This window comes from Staurois parvus, unplaced genomic scaffold (genome assembly GCF_062004578.1).
Source record: "Staurois parvus isolate SC_StPar_1 unplaced genomic scaffold, SC_StPar_1.0 ptg000505l, whole genome shotgun sequence".
Lineage (NCBI taxonomy): Eukaryota > Metazoa > Chordata > Amphibia > Anura > Ranidae > Staurois > Staurois parvus.
This window is the reverse complement of record NW_028318301.1, coordinates 1,002,186-1,023,215: the sequence shown is the minus strand read 5'-3', so window position 1 is coordinate 1,023,215 and position 21,030 is coordinate 1,002,186. Positions and strand designations below refer to the sequence as shown.

At 45.6% G+C, this 21,030-nt stretch overlaps 2 protein-coding genes across 3 annotated transcripts in view; both read left to right on the top strand.

Moving 5' to 3' along the window:
• Window positions 1-21,030, top strand: part of LOC149451927 (rho family-interacting cell polarization regulator 1-like) — a 1,274,165-nt gene that overhangs the window by 574,468 nt on the left and 678,667 nt on the right. The gene's annotated exons all lie outside the window — the stretch shown is intronic.
• Window positions 12,467-18,938, top strand: LOC149451928 (uncharacterized). The gene is made up of 2 exons (XM_089689968.1): window positions 12,467-12,536; window positions 18,358-18,938. The coding sequence occupies exons 1-2, from the start codon at window positions 12,467-12,469 to the stop codon at window positions 18,936-18,938; spliced, it is 651 nt and encodes a 216-aa protein (XP_089546094.1).

The following is a 21,030-nucleotide window of genomic DNA, read 5'->3' as shown; positions in this document are numbered from 1 at the left end:
GAGAGGCAGGTTTGGTTGATGTGCACATTCATTAAAATAGTGAAGAAAATGCAGCACAACAATAAAATAAATAAAATGGTCTTTGCAACCTCTTACGTGTGTATATAAATAGTGACAATCAATCACACTCTGCTGTGCTAGTGATGATCAATATATGCTAATTATAATCTGCGGATTTAAAGGGACAGTTCACCAACATTGTGATTGTATTAAGTTGCACCACTTTTGTTGTATTTATATCACGATAAACAGGAAGTGTGACTACACTGGTCCATGTGATAATATTTCGGATTTAAAGGAACAGTTCACTACAATTGACATTTTATTTAATTGCACGATTTATGTTGTATTCATAGCACTGTTCATGTGTAGAGTCTATGGGAGTTTATATGTATTTATCGGAAGAGATTATGAGTAGCATATATTGGTCATCACTAGCACGGCAGAGTGTGATTGATTGTCACTATTTATATACACACGTAGGAGGTTGCAAACACCATTTTATTTATTTTATTGTTGCACTGCATTTTCTTGACTATTTTTATTTTGTTATATGTGGGAACATATTATATGCTAGCTGCACACTTATTAGGAGATTTTTATTGCACTGAAGGTTTTCTATACATATGTGCACATTCATTGCTGCCCAGACAACACGGGATTCACTTTTCAGTGCGGTGCTAGTCAGCATAGAATAGATAGGGTTTTTTTAAAGGGGAACTCCGCCTTGTCAACACCAGTGTGTCAGGCGGTGGAGTTTGCCGAAGGTGAGTCAATCCTCTGAGGATTTTTTTTAGGTACAGGTATTAATCATGGACTTTTGTAGCAGTAAGTCAGAGAGTGGTGGAGCTTACAAAACGAAGGATCGTTGGGTTTTTCAAGGCCATAGGAAGAAATAAACAGCTTGACAAGTATGTCATCTACCAGTGTCTGCGGAGGAAGCTTGATAGACGTGTCTTGAATAATGGAGGTCCAGGGGTGATCTCTGAGGTTAAACTCTTGCTCAGGAAGCGTCAATATGCCTCTTTGGTTCTGGAAAGGGATTATGGGAATAATCACTCGCCCGACCCTTACCAGAATTGCAAACAAGGTAGAGCAGTTAAGTCAGTTGTAGGCCTGGTTGACAGTACAGGTTCCCTGACAAAGTCCAATTCGGGGATCCTTTAAACTGCCAGGGCATATTATGCTGACCTCTTGGGTAGGAGGGACCTTGACTGGGCGAGCATGTGAAAAGTTCCTGCTGGCACTGGATCAGGCCAAAGATTTTTTGGGTCAATCATGAGTACCTATTGCTGCTTCTTAGCAAGTATGGCTTGGAGGTGGACTTTATCGATTGGCTGAAGATTTTATACAAGGGGACTGAAAACTTCATGCTTGTAAATGGTTGGATTGCACGGCCCTTTGAGGTTGGCTCAGGTGTACATCAGGGGTGTGCTTTGAGTCCTCTGCTATACACATTTGCAATCGATCCCTTCATTCAGAGGTTAGAGAGTGGACGGATGTGTGGAGTTCCTTTGGGCATTCTTGGGGAGCCTCCTCTGAGGGTCATGGCCTATGCTGATGACATGTCTGTTTTCATCTCTGGGATGCAGGAGGTGGTAGGGGTGGTCTCAGTGACAGAACAGTATGCTGAGGCATCTGGTATATAGATCAGTCAGGATAAGAGTGAGGTTTTCTGGACACCTTCCCAGAGCCCTGCAGGAAATTGAAGTTTTCTGCATCAGATTTCTTCCCAGTGATTACGACCTAGAAAATTGGGTAAGCAGGCTACAAGATGCTGATGCCATGGTTTCCAGCTGGAAGGATTGGAAACTCTCTTACATGGAAAGGATTGACCTGATTAAAACGTATCTGATCCCGGTATTTCTGTATGTCAGCTTTGTCTGTGTTTTGCCAGTGTCTCTCTATGCAAAGATCTACAGTTGTTTCCTCCAGCTGTTATGTGGAAACAGACTGAGTCCCATTAAGAGGTCTGCAACCTACCTTCCCAGGTGGATGGGTGGCCTAGGTATGGTCAATCCAGTGGTTTTTATTTCTCTGATGTTTTTGAAACATAATTTTGGTAGCATGCTGGCAGAGGAACCGCCTGGGTGGGTTGGTATTTTCCAGTCCTGGTTTAGGAATTTTCTGCAAAGCTAAGAGAATGGTGGGCCAGTGAAAAGCCTGAGGGTCCAACATGGTAAGCTCCCGACTTATGTTGCCCAATGCCTGAAAATGCTTCAGCAATGGCGAGTGACGACTGAGGAAATTAAGTCTCTTCCTAGGAAGGCCCTGGAGAGGAGGGTTGTTGAATCTGCCGTTAGTGAGACATTGGCCTTGAGGGATTGCCCAGGCCCTTTTATGAGGGAGGGTCTGCGTTTGATGAATCTGGAGAGAATCCCTTTAAAGTTTCAGGATTTGGCCTGGCTCTCATTCCATGGCAGACTCTATGTGAAGGGTAACCTGAAGCATCGCTCTGCGGAGAACCGTGGTTGTCCAAGAGTGGAGTGTGGTGGGGTGAAGGAGATGATGAACCATTTCTTGCTTCAGTGCCCCTTCAATATAGAAGTCTACAAGCAGGTATGTGGGGTATTTGGTATCCCTTTCCTTTCCCGCTTGAGTTATGCGCAATGGTCTAATGGATCCTTTCAAACTCACCGGAGCTTTGATTTTGAGACACTTTTTCTAGTTAGCTTTGTAATCCGTTACTACACGTGGAATGCACAATGTCAGGTTTCCATTCGCAAAAAGGTCCTTCCTGTTGAGGTGGTGGGCACAACATTCTAGGTGAGGTTGGGTGGATTTGGGTTCTTGAGAAGGACAGGTGGCTGCTGGGGGCCTGGTCAAAGGCATGTCAGGTCTCCGTAGCTGCTGTCTGTCAGTCTCTGGGTGCATAGCTTCTCTTTCTGTCCTTTCACGTCCCTAGATTTTTATAAGATCACATTTTTGGAAAAAGGCTTCATGCAAGGAATAAATGTTTAATCGTTTCTAAGCCTGAGGGTGTGTTTAGGTGGAGGTAGGGTTTGTTGAGATACAATAAAAAGATAATAATAATATTAAAATATAGTTAATTCTGTTTATGTTTTTTATATTTATATTTTATTTATTCTGTATATATGTAAATATGTTTTATTATGTTGCTTGTAAGATTTTTAATAAACAAAAATTTACACTTAGTCACAATTAGATAGGATTTTTTGGCTTTCACAGCAGTTTTGTACATAAAAAAATTCAATATATACAGTAGATACTGGGGATTAGTAATTAGTATACTGAAAGACCCATGGGTTTGCTTATTCCATAAGTCTGAGACTACAGTGAAACCATACAAGAATATGATTCTATTTCACTTAATAAATGTGGCCAAAGGACTTATCCCCAAATTTTGGCAAGCACAAGAGATCCCAAAAATAAAAGATTGGATACACAGTGTTGAGTATATGTACAAGATGGAGGAACTATACTATATTTTTGAAGATAAAATTGAAAATTTAAAAAAAACATGGGGAAGATGGTGTGCTTTTAAAAATTCAAAGAGATACCTAGAAGTTTTCAGAGTCTAAAGAACAGGGAGAGATAAATGAAAGGAGTGAGGGTTCTGCAGGAGGGTAAGAGAGAGGAAGAAGGAGAGGAGAGGGGTGATGATGGACAGAAAGAGTATTATAACAAGAAGTAAAATAAAATAGTAGGAGAAATGGGGGTAAATTGAGGGGAGGGAGTGGGTAGGTGGGGGGGAAGGGAATAGGTAAAATTTGTGTGAAAATGTGTGTTTTGTAATGTTTGATATAGGTTTAGTAATATAAAATTAATAATAAAAAAACAAACAAACATAAAGCATAATATTTGCAGCATCAATAAATGAGCATTCTCAGGACTGACTAAAGGATAAATCGCTTGCTAAGAAAAGCATATATAACATGTTACTACATTAACCTTTGGCAATAAAAGATTGATGACAGTAATCTGCATACATCAAAACAAGGACCAATTAGGTTGTCTTCTTGGAATCACTATGCTTTCATGACACTATTTCTTAAGTGCACATGTCAGACTTTAAGGCGGGTCTATGTTTCCCCAATCCAGCGCCCACTACCCAGTCCTCCTCCTTCTCACCTTTTCTCAGCTCAGACCTACATTATGATTAAGCACAGCTATCTGACTCCTATGGGACTGATGATCTACCATACCAAACCATAAACACTATATCAGAAAACAAAAGGTGGAAATACTGCACACCAGAACCCATCCACTATGGGTGGATGGGTTAAAGAGAGATATAGATACCGCTTTAACCTGAACTATTGGCTTTACTCTTCTGACATGTTTCACCCTCCTCCCACGGAGCTTAATCTGTTGCTGCTAGACTGGATGAGCTTGTTTGAACATCCGCACCCGATTTGTGCTTTGAACAGCAAGGGGAAGTTTTTCTTTGCTTTGAGCAGTGTTCCAGCTTTTTTTTGTATATGCTTCATAAACACTCTTTTACTATGGTTCCACATCTTGGATGGCACTCCAAGATTCCACCATATAGTATCTGCTCAGTACAGAATGTGCTTGCATGATTCATGTGCTCCACTGTTTTTATTTGGATTTATAAAGTATCTTCTCAGAATTTACAGAAACAAGTAGCTTGGAATGCTTTTCTGTAACTTTTTGTACCGTTGAAAAAACACTAATCTCTTATTAAAAAGAAATAATGATGACCACATCAACATTTGAATGATAAATATTTGCATAAAACATGTCCCTTTTACAAGGTCATTGATGTGGAATACATTGTAATTAAAGGGGATCTCCTCCTACAGAGATGAAAACAATCATGAAAAAATGAAATGAAACAAAATAATAGCAAAAATAAATGAACATTATGAAAACAGACTAAAACTTTTGATTTCCACATCAGCACTTAAGCTTTTTGGTGTTAATGTATCTAAATTGTTAAACTGTTTAGTCTCCAGTTTAAAGGTTGGTCTCCAGTTTCAAGTTTAGAGGTAATGTCAGGGCCTGGACTTGAACCTGGGACCTCTACTGTGTGAGGCAGTAACTCTTCTCACTGAGCTACCTGGGATACTGGACAACACTCTGCCTGATCTATTGGACAGATCCAGGATCCAAATCTCAATATGAAAGGAAATCAAAATAGGAATAAAAAGAGGAAGAAGGGTCCCAATTCAGGGAGACAGGGCCCTCATGACAACCGAGGTGTTCCCCTCCAGGATCCAAATATAGGATCCAGAGAGTATTATCCCAATATCCCCATACATCTGACCAGGGATGGGGTATATAGGAACAATAATGCCCTAAGGGACAATAATTACTACCAACATCCCCTCCCTCCTAGGACCCCACAGAGACCTAGGGGTGATCCACAATACTATTATCCCTCACAGAGCCCTAGGGAACATTACCAAAATGGGGGAGCTCGTCCCTACCCTCCTCGAGAATATGGGTTTAATAATAACCAGAACTATTATCCAAATGATTACTATAATTATAATCAGAACCGGTCTTACTACCCTAAACGTCAGGACCATAATAGATCAGGTAATAACCAGGGCAGCATCAAACCTCCGAAACATCAAAACCCCTCCCAACAACAAAATCAAACTAAACAGTCTTTTTTAGGGACAGGTCAACCACGAAAAAGGAGAGACATAGAAGGGGAAAGAGAGGAGGAAGGAGAACGGGAGGACACTCCAAAAAAGAGACGGGTATAAAAGGTCAAGGCATTTATAACCTGAGTGACGTTGAGCTGACTAAGGAGGAGCTTGACCTACTGGATAAAGGGTTAAAATATACCCCTGCTACACAGATGAATAAATTTAATACTTATGTGGATGTACATAAATTTATTAGACAATTATCCCTCAAAAAATACTTTTTTAACAGACCAAGTTTAGTGAACCAGCCTGCTTTGGGCGTGGTTCATTCTAATTTAAAGAATGCATCCACTTTCAACCCCCCTCCACAATCGCATTCCTACTTGAACGTTTTCAAGGAGAAAGTTCTAAAGGATTTAGATAATATGCCTGTAAAACGGGCATATGATAATCCCAGTGATAGGCTGGCCATAAAAACTCTCTTGGAGAAGAAAGATCTCGTGATCAGGCCAGCTGACAAGGGTGGTGGAGTGGTGGTTTGGAAGAAGGCCGATTATATGGGTGAGGTCAGCAAGTTGTTGCTGGATGACTCCACCTATAGACCACTCCCTAGCGATCCTCTCAGTAGTTATAAGAAGTCTCTTCTAGCCATCATCCAGAAAGGTTTTGTGGATGGAATTATAAATAAGAAGGAGAAGACTTTTTTGTGCCCTGTGGCTCCAAAACTTCCCATATTGTATATCCTCCCAAAAGTACATAAAGACCCGGTACATCCTCCAGGTCGACCGATAATCAGTGGGATAGGATCATTACTTTCCAGGATTGGGCAGTATATTGATTTTCACCTGCAACCATTGGTTACTGATACTCCCTCATACCTTAGAGACACCAAACAGGTCCTTAATGAAGTTGACGCAATACGTATATCACCAGATACGTTTCTGGTTACAGCTGATGTCAGTTCTTTATATACCAGCATCAATCACATAGATGGCATGGAAGCTACCGACTTCTATCTAACCAACTGCAGTCGTTTATCGGGAGTGCAGAGGCGCTTCATTCTGGACCTGTTACATTTTTCTATGTGTCATAATTATTTTTGGTATAATCAATCATATTATCTACAGATCAAGGGTGTTGCGATGGGGGCGAAGTTTGCCCCTAGCCTAGCCAACCTCTTCATGTCCAGATGGGAGGAGGATGTCATCTATGCCAGAGATTGGCCGGAGCTTGTATTATACAAGCGATATATTGATGACATCCTCCTCCTCTGGAATGGAGAGGAAAGTGCCCTCAATAACTTCTTTACAACGCTGAACAATAACACCCTAAACATTCATCTGACATATACTTATAGTCAACACCAGATTGACTTTTTGGACCTTACGTTGAAGAAAAACGATGGGAGGATAGTCACTGAGTCCTTCTTTAAGGGATCCGACCGTAACAGCTATATCCCTGTAAGTAGCTGTCACCATCCAAATTGGCTGAGAAACATCCCGAAAGGCCAATTCACTCGGATAAGACGTAACTGCACAGATCTTGAGACCTATTGGTCCCAAGCAAACATCCTTAAAAATAGATTTCTTGAAAAAGGATATAAAGAACCTGAACTTGATGAGTCCTTGACAAAGGTTGCTGACCTGGATAGGAGAGGGATGCTTTCACATAAACCTCATAAGAAAAATGAAAAGGTGTGTCCCTTTGTAACAACTTTCTCAATACAATATAAACAGGTGGGAAAACTTATAAAGAAGAATTGGGATATTTTGAGAATGGACCCCGTCCTTTCACAAATATTACCCAACAAGCCTGAAATTATGTTTAGGAGAGCTCCGGCTATGAGAAACCGCATTGCACCAAATGTTGTTAATCCCCCTTTAAAAACCTCTTTTTTTGGGGATTTAAAGGGATTTTATCCATGCAACAAATGCATTATATGCAGATGTGACAAATCCCGTAAGAAGAAAATAGATATGTTTACTTCAACATCAACAGGGAAGTCCTACACCATCAAGCAGTGTATAACGTGTAATAGCAAGTACGTTGTCTACCTCCTCAGTTGTCCCTGCAATAAGCAGTATGTGGGGCGGACAACTAGACGCCTAAGGGATCGTCTACGGGAACATGTAGCCAACATTAGAAAAGGTTATAGGGACCATTCGTTATCTAATCACTTCAGACGGTTCCATAACAGTGATCCTACCTCTTTAAGGTTTGTGGGTATAGAAATGGTATCACCACATTGGAGGGGACTTCACAAGACCAGAACAGTCTCGCAGGCTGAGACTCGTTGGGTCTACGAACTACGTACCCTTTACCCTCATGGACACAATGTGGAGGTAGACATAAACTGTTTCATTGCCAATAGCTAGGACATCAAGACCTTATAACATAGTATAGCGCTGAGTTTTTTTCATATTTTTATTGGTTTATTTTAGTTCGTTCTATTATGTGGATTTTTATGATTCCCTAATAGCCCCATCTAGGGCTTTTGAGTTATGGCTCCGAACCGAACCACTCAACCTTTGCACATTAGTCCCTAGTACAAGACTTTGTGATCTGGAATTTGACTACTATTAATTAAGCCCCTGTAGAATGTGATCGCAATACTGAATGATTTTGGGGCGTTTAGAAGTTTTATATGTACATAACAGTTTTAAGTTCAGTTTATCATTATTTCCATCTTTGTATGATGGTATATAAGCCCCTATGCCATGGAGTTAGTGATTTTTGAGAGGGCCTTTGCGGCACTTACTTTGTGCACCCCCCTATATATATATATACATATATCCCACTTGGATTAATAATCTCCAGGTCGGGCCTTTCTAATGTTTCCTTTCGGGGTGGGAAGGTATCCGTATCCATCTAGAGGATAATAGAGCACCTGAGTATGTGGTTGCTTGTTTACTCCAGCAGCAGCCATTCTTTGCTGCCTATGATCCATGGCAATATGGCGGCGATCGGGTGGCACATGCGCAGTTTGATACTGCACAGCCGCGATCCATGGCAATATGGCCGCTATTCGCGCATGCGCAGTACCGCTTTTCACGATAGAGCGGGATTTTCGCGCATGCGCGAACGGCTTTTAAATGGAAGTCTGGCTGTCACACTGCTAGTGGCGTCCATCCTCTGAAGAAGTGCTTTTTGCACGAAAGGCCTCAGGAGGAGCCAAGTAGCAAGTGTGACTTCCAGACCACTGAGACCAAGAGGAGGTCTAGTGGTCTTTGTTTTTATGCCATTGCCGGGTTAGTACAATTTTCTTTTCATACTTACCTGTCCGTTATTGGCTTATGGTGTATGGATATGTGTATGCATATGACCCAGGCATTATTGCTCCAATAAAGTTTTGATAGTACCACACTATTGGCGTTCCCCTTTTTCTTTGACTCTCCTGTTGGAGAGTGCAGATACACATCTTCCATTCTTGGGGTGTCTGGAACCAAAAAAGGGGGATCTCTGTCTTTCTACCTTTGGATCTGGAGATATTGCTACACCCAAGGCGCATGAGAGTGTGGAAGAGGGAGGATTCGTGTGGTCTCTGGAGCTGTATACCTGGCTGGTCTTTTGGAATATATCATACACAGGCGCATTTTAAATGTGCGGTCGGTGAGTGCGCAATCTTGTTATTTTCCAGTCACCTAATGAGGAGAAGACCTGCACATATTTGACTTTATTGTCATGAGAAAGACTTTTATATTTTATACCTTATTTTATTACGTTTTCAGCGCTGCACTATATATATATATAATGTCTCTATTATGAGGTTTAGTGATCCCTTGAAGTGTTCTAGCAGCTGGTTTTTCTGAGCGCTCGCTATATTCATTATCTATTGGACAATCCTGCCTTGTGCCTTGTTTTCTGATGAACCTTGAACTCCTTGCTCCTCTCATGAGCTTCCTGGTTTAAGCCATGTCTCTGTACTTCCTGGTTGCCAGATTATTGTGCCTTCTCCAGCCAGTATCTCGCTTTGTCTCTCCTGCTGCCATCCATACCTTCGCTACCGACCTTTGGCTTGTTCCTTGACTACGATTCTGCCTCATCCCAACCTGCTACCGCTTGTTACTGACCCTTGGCTTGTTTACTGACTACACTTCTGCTAGATCCCTACCTGCCATATCAGTTACTGGATTCTGGCTTGCTCTCTTCCTGGTGGGGTGATCCTGAGAACTGCAACCTGGTACTAACATGCAGCAAAATCCATCTCCACCATCAGGAGCTCTGGTGAATATCGGTTAGTGCTTAGACCCCGCACCTCAGGTGAGCCTGCATCATTTCCCAGGGTGACCTGCTTCTTTACCTATCCTGTTGGTTGGTCTGCAGCTATAGCTACTGGTCTCTGAGGCCTCTCTCATCTTTTTAAGTGGGAGAACTTGCACAATTGGTGGCTGACTAAATACTTTTTTGCCCCACTGTATATCATTTCTTAAAAAGGAGTGAGCATGGATCCTGAAAAGATCAAGGCAGTGGTGGATTGGCCTGCCCCTGGAAATGTTAAGGAAATACAACAATTTGTTGGATTTGACAACTTTTAAAGAACAGAAACAATTGAGTACTGTCCGTGATACTTTTTTTATTTGCACTAACATACAATTTTGAGCTTTCGGGGTATGTCCCCTTCTTCAAAGTCCAAACAGTACTATTACAAATCACAAAGTTTAAGCAGAATGTTAGAAGGGATTGAAAAAAAAAAAAGAAGGCTGTAGCCTTTTTTTTTTTCAATCCCTTTTAACATTCTGCTTAAACTTTGTGATTTGTAATAGTACTGTTTGGACTTTGAAGAAGGCGACATACCCCGAAAGCTTGTCCTCAAAATTGTATGTTAGTGCAAATAAAAAAAGTATCACGGACAGTACTCAATTGTTTCTGTCGCAAATGCACTAATACGGCTACAATCACCTCAACCAACTTTTAAAGGAAATTCATAAGAAACTTCTCTAAAGTAATAGCACCAATTACACAGCTGACAAAGAAAGGAGTGCCCTTTGCATGGTCAACTGAGGCGCAAACTGCTTTTAGTAAGGTAAAGACTCTTTTCACTTCTGCACCAATATTGGTACATCCAGATCCTGAGCTACCTTTTATTGTGGAAGTGGATGCCTCAGACTCTGCTGTGGGAGCTATCATTTCTCAGCGACGAGGAGAAAAAAATGCACGCTTGATGTCATCAGCTGAAAAGAATTACGACATTGGGAATAAGGAGTTGCTGGGAATTAAGGAAGCTTTTTCCGAATGAAGGCATCTGTTGGAAGGGGCTAAGCATCCTGTGACTGTGTTCACTGATCATAAAAATCTAGAATTCATCCGTTCTGCCAAGAGATTGTCTTCTAGACAAGCACATTGGTCACTGTTCTTTTCCAGGTTTAATTTTATTATCTCATATCGACCTGGGTGTTATGATCCGCCAGGTGGTGCCTCAGGCTGCCCACTTGACAGACCTACCCAGAGCGTGGAGTCTAAGCCCCGGTCTGTGCTTTCACCAGGGCCCCTGATGGTGGGGATGGACTTGTAACAGACCAGGGCCAGGTCACGACCTCCGAGCAGGCCCACCAGTGGCAGAGGGAGCCTCCGGGGATGTATGCAGGTACCGGGAGAGCCAGATGTGAGAAGGACGGCGGGACCTAGCAGGATGGTCACGAGCCGTGGTCCCGTGGAGTAAGCGAGGTACCGAATCGGCAGGCGAAGATTAGTCAGGTCACACGCAGGGTCAGCAGGATAAGTCAGTCCGCAGAATGGTCAAACAAGCCGGGGGTCAGGAAAGGAGAAGGCAGAGTAGTCAGGGCAATCCGGGTCAAAGCACAGGAGAAGGCAGAGTAGTCAGGGCAATCCGGGTCAAATCACAGGAGAAGGCAGCGTAGTCAGGGGAATCAGGGTCACTAATCAGGTACAGGAACTTCAGGATCACAGATAGACCTTGCGGCAATCTGTGACAGTGCAGGGCATCTTTAAATAGTGCGCCCTGCACTGTCATTGGCCGGCCAGGACGCGCCCCCGGGCTGTCATTGGCCGCCCGAGGCGCGCCCGCGGCTCCTACTGCGCATGCGTGGCGTCCTGTCAGCCGCGGCCCGCCGGGACCTAGTGCTTGTGTCCCGGCGTGAGCTGTCGCAAGTGCACGTGCGCCGGGAGAGGCGCCGCTATCTCTGACATTGCCCCCCCATGGGCACCCTCCGGGAGCCCCACTGATCTCTCCACCGCGGGTGACTACGAAAGAATTCCCGGATGAGCCTGGGTGCGTGAATATTCTGGGTGGGTTCCCATGAGTTCTCCTCAGGGCCATAACCCTTCCATTTTATCAGGAACTGCGTCTGGCCCCCCCTCTTTTGGCAACTGAGGATAGTTTCTACTTCATATTCTTCCTGTTCACCTATGGTGACCGCCTCGGGAGGTCTAGATTCACGGTCCGGGAAGGGATCCGGTCTGGATGGTTTCAGGAGAGACACATGGAACACAGGGTGTATTTTGAAGGTTCGCGGAAGCTCGAGTTCGTAGGCCACCTCGTTGATTACCCGTTTAACTGGAAACGGGCCAATGTACTTTGGTCCTAGCTTCCTTGAAGGACACAGCATCTTCAAGTTGGTCGTAGCCAGCCAAACCTGATCCCCCGGTTGGAGCAGCAACTCTCCTCTTCTTTTCCTGTCGAAACGCCTTTTTACTGTCTTCTTGGGCTTTTGCGATGGCCCCCTGAATCGTTTTGTTATTGACAGAAAAGAAATTCAATACATCTTGAGACGCAGGTACCGGATTTTCGGGCATCAGATCAGGGAGGAATGTGGGATGATATCCGTAATTGGTAAAGAACGGGGATTGTCCCTTAGCTGAGTGATTCGCGATATTGTAGGCAAATTCCGCGGAAGGCAACAGTGTCAGCCAGTCATCCTGAAGGTAGGATGTGTAGCATCTTTGGTACTGTTCTAGCGTTTGGTTGGTCCTTTCCGTTTACCCGTTGGTCTGAGGATGGTAAGTGGATGAATGTGACAGCTTGATTCCCAGCGCTTTACATAAGGCGTTCCAGAACCTTGATGTGAACTGGACTCCCCGATCCGACACTATATCTTCGGGAACCCCATGAAGCCTCACTACTTCTTTAATGAAGATCCGTGCAGTCTCCGGCGCCGATGGTGTCCTTTGCAGGGGCACGAAATGAGCCATCTTCGAGAAGCGATCGGCGATCACCATTATTGCAGTGTAGCCTTGAGATGGTGGGAGTTCGACCACGAAATCCATGGCTACCATTTGCCAGGCCCATTTGGGTATTGGCAACGGACGCAACAATCCCCATGCCCTGCTCCTGGAGGGCTTGTTCCTTTGGCAGGTGGGACAGGTTTGGACGTAGCGCTCGCAGTCCTTGATCATGTTTGGCCACCAGAACGAGCGCTGCAGTAGTTCCTGAGTTTTCGTAACCCCGAAGTGACCCGCCATTGGATGGTCGTGGCAGTGCCCCAGGACCAAGGTTCGAACTCCTTCTGGGACCACGATCCGATCTTCCTTCCAAAACAGACCCTCGCGGTTCTGGAGAGGCGACCCAGACGGGACTAGCAGTCCTACGGAAGCATCGATAAGTCTGGAGCGAAGTTCCGTTTGCAGAGCGAGGAAGCTCCCGGAAGGTAAGATTGTGTCAGGTAACACTGCATCATCGGGGTCCTCAAACATACGGGACAGAGCATCTGGTTTTGTATCCTTAGAGCCGGGTCGGTACATTATATGAAATACAAACCGAGAAAAGAAAAGAGCCCATCTCGCCTGGCGAGGTCTCAGTCGTTTTGCCGTTCTTAAATATTCAAGGTTTTTATGATCCGTGAATATTAGGATTGGGTGTGTGGCTCCTTCCAGTAAATACCTCCATTCTTCTAGAGCGGATTTAATAGCCAGGAGCTCCCGATCTCCAATATCATAATTTCGTTCCGCTGGCGTCAACTTCCTGGAGAAGAACGCCACCGGATGCAGTAGTTCCTTGGTACCATTCCTTTGGGACAGAACCGCTCCTACCGCATTTTCGGAGGCATCCACTTCCAAAACATATGGGAGAGAAGAATCCGGATGGCAGAGAATGGGAGCAGAGGTGAACAATTTCTTGAGTGTTTCGAACGCCGTCTGAGCTTCGGGAGTCCACTTAAAGCGGATCCCTTGTTTAGTCAGTTGCGTGATTGGGGAGACCAGACCGGAGAAGTTCCTAACAAACTTTCTATAAAAGTTCGAAAACCCGATGAAACGCTGTACCCCCTTCTTATCGGCGGGTATTGGCCAATCTAGGATCGCCGTGACTTTCTGGGGATCCATCGCGACCCCCGCGGGAGAGAGGACCAGTCCCAAGAACGTGATTTCGCGCTGTTCGAAACAGCATTTTTCTGCCTTGGCGTATAGCCCGTGTTGACGTAACCGTTACAACACCCGTAACACGTGACTTCGATAAACCTCCAGTGAGGGAGAGAAAATTAGGATGTCATCCAAATAGACAACCACGAAAACATCGAGGAAATCACGAAAAACGTCGTTGATAAAATGTTGGAAGGTTGCCGGTGCGTTACAGAGCCCGAACGGCATCACCAAATACTCAAAGTGACCGAATCTCATACGAAAAGCCGTTTTCCATTCATCCCCCTCCCTGATACGAACAAGGTTATATGCCCCCCGCAGGTCTAATTTAGTAAAAATCATCGCTGACCTCAATCTTTGGAGGAGCTCGGGAACTAGGGGTAATGGATAGCGATTATTTACCGTGATCTTATTCAGATCACGGTAGTCTATGCAGGGCCGTAATGATTTGTCCTTTTTTTCTACAAAGAACAACCCGGCCCCGGCTGGGGATGTGGACGGGCGAATAAATCCTTTCCGAAGGTTTTCGTCAATATACTCCCTCAGTACTCCCGACTCCAGTTCCGATAAAGGAAAGATACGGCCGAACGAGATTTCAGATCCGGGTAGGAGGTCTATGGGGCAATCGTATAAACGGTGCGGGGGAAAAATGTCTGCTCCTCGCTTACTGAATACGTCTAAGAAGTCATGGTAGGCCGGAGGAATAACCTGAGATAGATCGGTATCGCCATGCAAGTACAGAAGAAACCGGGGAGCCACGGACCCTGTGACGTGGCAGTGACTCAGACAGTATGGTGACCGAAATTGAACTGTTCCCTTCTCCCAATTAATCTGGGGGTTATGGGCCCGCAGCCAAGGGAGCCCCAGAATGATTGGAAAAAGGGGGGATGCGATGGCATCCAGACGGAGGAACTCTTGGTGATGGTCTGCCATCGTGGTAAAAATAGGAGGTGTCTCCTGGTCCACCACCCCTGATTTTATGCTAGACCCATCTGCCAAGAAGATGTTAAACCCCCTTTCTTTGGTCTGGAGAGGGATCTTTTGCTGGTGAGCAAAAGTAAGATCGGTGAAACAACTACATGCTCCCGAGTCAACGATTGCGGTCACCGACAAGGTTCCTCCGGGGAGCTGTAAAGACACAGGTATTGCCAGGTAACTAGACTGATCATCCGTTTCTGCAGGTAAAGGAAAAAAACAGGAAGCGGACTTACTCATTTTTGCAGGACAGGAGCGCACCTGGTGACCAGCTTCCCCGCAGTACAGACATAGGTTCTGCGATCGTCTCCTCTGACGTTCCTCGACCGATAAAGTGGAACGGGCCAGTCCCAGTTGCATGGGTTCCGAAGTGTCCCCTGGTTCCGTGCTTCGGGTATGGTTCCCTGGGGCTGGAGCTGTTTCTCTCGGTGGAATCCATGCCACCCTTTGACCCTGGCTGCTCCTTTCCAGCCGACGTTCCCTCAGTCTGCGGTCAATTTGAATGGCCAACTCTATCAGTTTCTCAAGGGAGTCAGGTAGGCCTACTCGTGCCAACTCATCTTTGAGTGACTCAGACAGCCCGATGCGGAACTGGTGACATAATGCCGCATCGTTCCATCTGGTATCTCCCATCCAATGCCTAAAATCGGATGCATATTCTTCGGCTGCCCGGCAGCCTTGCCGTAGAGAGTATAGGGTAGCCTCTGCGGAGGCAGCCCGCTGAGGGTCGTCATATAACACAGCCATGGCCTGAAAAAACCCGGTCACGGAATCAAGATGGGGGTCGTGCTTCTCCATCAGACGGTGAGCTCAATCCTGTGGCTCATCCTGAAGGAGAGAGACTATAAACCCCACCTTGACGGTCTCGGTGGTGAACGTGCGGGGCTGCAAATCAAAAAACAAGGTGCAGGCTTTCCGGAAGGCTCGGAAGCGGCTTCGGTCTCCACGGAACCATTCCGGCAGGGGAACGCGGGGTTCGGGAGCTAGGGGTGCGGCAACTGCTCCGGATGCCGGGGTAGCGGGTGATTCCGCAGTTGGAGGACTCTGAGCAGGGGGAGTCAGGGTGGCTAACGACTCCATGCGGTCCTCAAGTCGGGTGCAGCGGCTGTGGAAATTCTGGACAGCCTGGGTCAGAGTTGCCAGGTGCTGGCATATATCCTCTAGGGACGCCGGTCCTCTTCCTGGCTCTGTCATGGCCGCAAGGTACTGTTATGATCCGCCAGGTGGTGCCTCAGGCTGCCCACTTGACAGACCTACCCAGAGCGTGGAATCTAAGCCCTGGTCTGTGCTTTCACCAGGGCCCCTGATGGTGGGGATGGACTTGTAACAGACCAGGGCCAGGTCACGACCTCCGAGCAGGCCCACCAGTGGCAGAGGAAGCCTCTGGGGATGTATGCAGGTACCGGGAGAGCCAGATGTGAGAAGGACGGCGGGACCTAGCAGGATGGTCACGAGCCAAGGTCCCGTGGGGTAACCGAGGTACCAAATCGGCAGGCGAAGAGTAGTCAGGTCACACGCAGGGTCAGCAGGATAAGTCAGTCCGCAGAATGGTCAAACAAGCCGGGGGTCAGGAAAGGAGAAGGCAGAGTAGTCAGGGCAATCCGGGTCAAAGCACAGGAGAAGGCAGAGTAGTCAGGGCAATCCGGGTCAAATCACAGGAGAAGGCAGCGTAGTCAGGGGAATCAGGGTCACTAATCAGGTACAGGAACTTCAGGATCACAGATAGACCTTGCGGCAATCTGTGACAGTGCAGGGCATCTTTAAATAGTGCGCCCTGCACTGTCATTGGCCGGCCAGGACGCGCCCCTGGGCTGTCATTGGCCGCCCGAGGCGCGCCCGCGGCTCCTACTGCGCATGCGTGGCGTCCTGTCAGCCGCGGCCCGCCGGGACCTAGTGCTTGTGTCCCGGCGTGAGCTGTCGCAAGTGCACGTGCGCCGGGAGAGGCGCCGCTATCCCTGACATTGCCCCCCCATGGGCACCCTCTGGGAGCCCCACTGATCTCTGAATCAGGGTCACTAATCAGGTACAGGAACTTCAGGATCACAGATAGACCTTGCGGCAATCTGTGACAGTGCGGGGCATCTTTAAATAGTGCGCCCTGCACTGTCATTGGCCGGCCAGGACGCGCCCCCGGGCTGTCATTGGCCGCCCGCGGCTCCTACTGCGCATGCGCGGCGTCCTGTCAGCAGCGGCCCGCCGGGACCTAGTGCTTGTGTCCAGGCGTTAGCTGTCGCAAGTGCGCGTTCGCCGGGAGAGGTGCCTCGATCCCTGACACTGGGTCAAGAAATGGTAAGGCTGATGCCTTATCACGGATGTCGTCTGGGCCTCTCCAGGAAAACAACTCTGAATGCACAATCCTGCCTCAAAAGAACTTTCTAGGGGCCACAAGTCCTAAGGCATTCTTGAATCTCCTTAAAAAGGGGTGTGAGAATGACCCACTTCTCAATCATCCACCTAAGGACATTAACCTGGCTTATAAGAATGGTAAAATATATACTTAAAATGCATATAAATGGTCAAAACATCAAAAATGTCAAGGTAGTCAATATTACATATAATGAGATGCATAAATATCATCCTTATCAAATGTGAGGTATTAATTTACAACCAACATCCACTGTGTCTGTGGTAAAACAGTACTATTGAAAGTGATGAGGGTGGTAAGAACACAAATAATTAGTAGACTAAAAAGAGGGGGTGACTTCACTAATCCCAGTGACACATGTGATCCGGTGTCGTGCAGGAATAACGGATAAATTGCACACTCACCAGAGGCGCAATATAAATGCACATTTACATCAAATGTACCAGAGGTCCCCTCAGTCCTGGATCGGATGTAGCCTGGAATCGATACCTCTTCAATGGATAATGATGGTGGTACTTCTAGAGGTCCCCTTTAGGGCTGGGCTATGGACGAGGTCTGCTTATATACGGCTCTCCTCTGGGTCCTGGGATGGTGATCTGGGGCTCCTAGCCTCTTCTTTGGGGTTGCTTCAGCCACTTCCTGTTCCATCAAGACCATGGGGGTCTATTTCTATGGATTTTGTGGTTGATTTACCTCCCTCAAAAGGAATGACCACTATCTTAGAAGTTGTCGACCGTCTCACAAAAATGGCCCATTTTGTTCCAGTTAAGGGGGTGCCCACTGCTGAACAAACTGCAGAACTGATGGTTCGAGAAGTCTTTAAACTGCATGAAATCCCTGATGATGTGGTGTCTGACAGAGAAGTGCAGTTTACTTCAAAATTCTGGAAAAGCTTTTGCTCAGCATTAGGTGTTACAATCAATCTGTCTTGTGCTTTTCATCCCCAGTCTAATGGTCAGACTGAGAGAACTAATCAAACAATGGAGCAGCAGTATCTTCGATGCTTTGTCACTTATCTTCAGGATGACTGGGTGGACTGTCTTCCCACTGCAGAGTTTGCATACAATTCTAAACATAGTTCCACTTCTCAAAGTCCCTTTTACTTAAACACCGGTTATCATCCAGTTTTTATTCCTGATCTCCCTATCACAACTCCAATTCCTGCTGTTACCAACAGACTAACTACATTGCAGGAGATTCAGAAGAAATTGATTGAGACTTTGAGGGAAGCTCAGGAATGTTACAAAAAGGCTGCTGAAAGACACCGGAGATCACATCCTATGTTTCATGTGGGTGACAACGTTTGGTTATCAACAAAAAATTTGAAGGTTCATGTTCCATCTGCTAAGTTGGGTCAAAAGTTTGTGGGTCCTTTTCAGATTTCTGCCCAAATCAACCTGGTCACCTTTCGTTTAAAACTTCCAGACAGTATGAGGATTCACCCTCTTTTTCACATATCACTATTCAAACCTTTTCATGAAAAACTTTTCTCTGGAAGAATTTTTCCACCTCCTCCACCCGTTGAAGTACAGGGTGAAGAAGAATTTGTGGTGGAGAAAATTCTTGATTCCAGGATCTTTAGGAACAAATTACAATATCTGGTTCAATGGGAAGGATATGGGCCAGAAGAAAATTCTTGGGAGCCTGAGGAGAATGTTCATGCCTTTAGATTAACAAGAGAATTCCACCAGAGGTTTCCTCACTAACCTGGCCCTAAGACGTCCAGAGGACATCCTGGTAGGTGGGGAGTACTGTCAGGGCCTGAACTTGAACCTGGGACCTCTACTGTGCGAGGCAGTAACTCTTCTCACTGAGCTACCTGGGATGCTGGACAACACTCTGCCTGATCTATTGGACAATCCTGCCTTGTGCCTAGCAGTGTCTACTGCTATAGCTACTGGTCTCTGAACCTGACCTCACACTGTGACAGGTAAACTACATGTGTGGTCTAGCAAGAAACAAAAATATTATTTCTAAACATAGCTTCCAAGCTTCTGGAGACATAAACATTTAATTGTACATTTTTAGGCTGTTACTAGGTGAATGGATGCTGGAAAAAGCTTTCTTGTACCCCTCCGCCCAAGTCTAGTTTTTTACTAGTGTCATTAGGTGATGCACCTCTTCTGCCCTATGGACACATTTTCTATGTTTTACTAATTTTATTTATTTTGGATTCTTCAACTCTTCAATGCCTACTACTATAACTTTTAGGGTCTGGATTTGAACCTGTAGCCTCTGTGCTGTCTGGCTGTAGCTCTTTTTGTTGTACCACCTGAGATGTTGGACAGCTCCCTCGCCTTGTCTCTTATTTCTTGTGAACAGGGCTGCCTATAAGGGGGTAGCATAGCACTGGTCCATTTGTAACAGGCCTGGGCCAACATGGGATCCCAGGCAGCAGGTGAATCAGATATGGGCAGGAGAGGGGGTGCTGGGTGTGGTGGGGGGGCAGTTACAGGAAATAATCCCCTGCGTGTCTCTCCCTGCAGCAGCTGAAAGACAGCACCTCCCCCTCTCCGTCCCATCCCCAGGGGAGTTTATAAAGGTGCTTTCCTCACTTACTTGTTCTCATAAGAACTCGAAGCATTCAGGTCACAGGGAACCTAGACAACCTTCTTCTAAGGATTTATTCCCTCAAGAAGATTTGCAAACTTCCAAAAGACTATCCAGATTCTTGAGACCTTTGGCTGGATTTTGAATTTTTAAAAGACTGCCCTCCAGCCATCCCTTCATCTATAACTCATTCTAGCCATCGCCAAGGCAAACATTTTCCATCCAGAAAACATACTTGCTTCTATAGGATCCCCTGCTCAGACCTTATGTTCAAAAAAGATATACTTCAGAGAGGTTCTCTGTGAGGATCCTGAGCCTTTTGGTAGCCACAATTGAGGCTGTTCCTTTCACTAAGTTTCACTCAAAGCCTCTTCAACACAACATTCTGTTTGTCTGGAGAATATACACTCTTCACTCACTCAAACTTCATATGCTTCTCTCAAGTCAAGCAACGAGCTTTCTAGCTTTGTGGATTTCCAGCCCAGCCTTGGAAATGGGAATCTAAGCTGTGGTAGTAGCTTATAACAGAGGCATGCGAACAACTCTTAGTGAAGAATTGGGAGAGAGACAACAGGAGAGCCCTTATCAAGTAGTAACATTGGAATGCTAAGACTTAGGTTATATACGTTAATAGAAAGAGAGGAAATAGAATCTATAAAAACTGGTATGTGCAACCTTAATCATAGGCTTGTGGAGAATACACCTGTCTCCATGCAGTCCTTGAGAGGGTGATGGCCACACTCAAATGATTTGGTCTGGCCCATCATTATTTTAGAAGGAACTTGGTACTGGTCAGTGTCACGGTCGCCTGATCGCCACCCTCAACATGTGACAATCGCACGACCGCGACCAACAATAATACATCACGCCCGCGGCGACAGACCCCAGACCTTCTCACCAAACTCGTGACCAAAGGACCGGTTGATCTAAAACCGCGGTGTGATGCACGTGATGCACTCATCTCCGCTCTACACAACGATTGTCCAGCTAATGGAACGCAATCGACGCACCGGCAGCCTGAATGCGCTTGTTACTGGGTCGGGTTAATTACGCAACTATTCAATCAATATAAACCCTTATAACCTCAAAAAGTCAATACTTTCTCCCTAGAAAGTGCAATAATATATATACAACCTTTTTGTAAATTATAAAAATTAATTAATAAAATAAAATAAAAATAAAAATCAATTTCAAATTACAAACATATAATGTGCAACAAAGTCCCACTGATCCAAAAAGAAGTCCAAA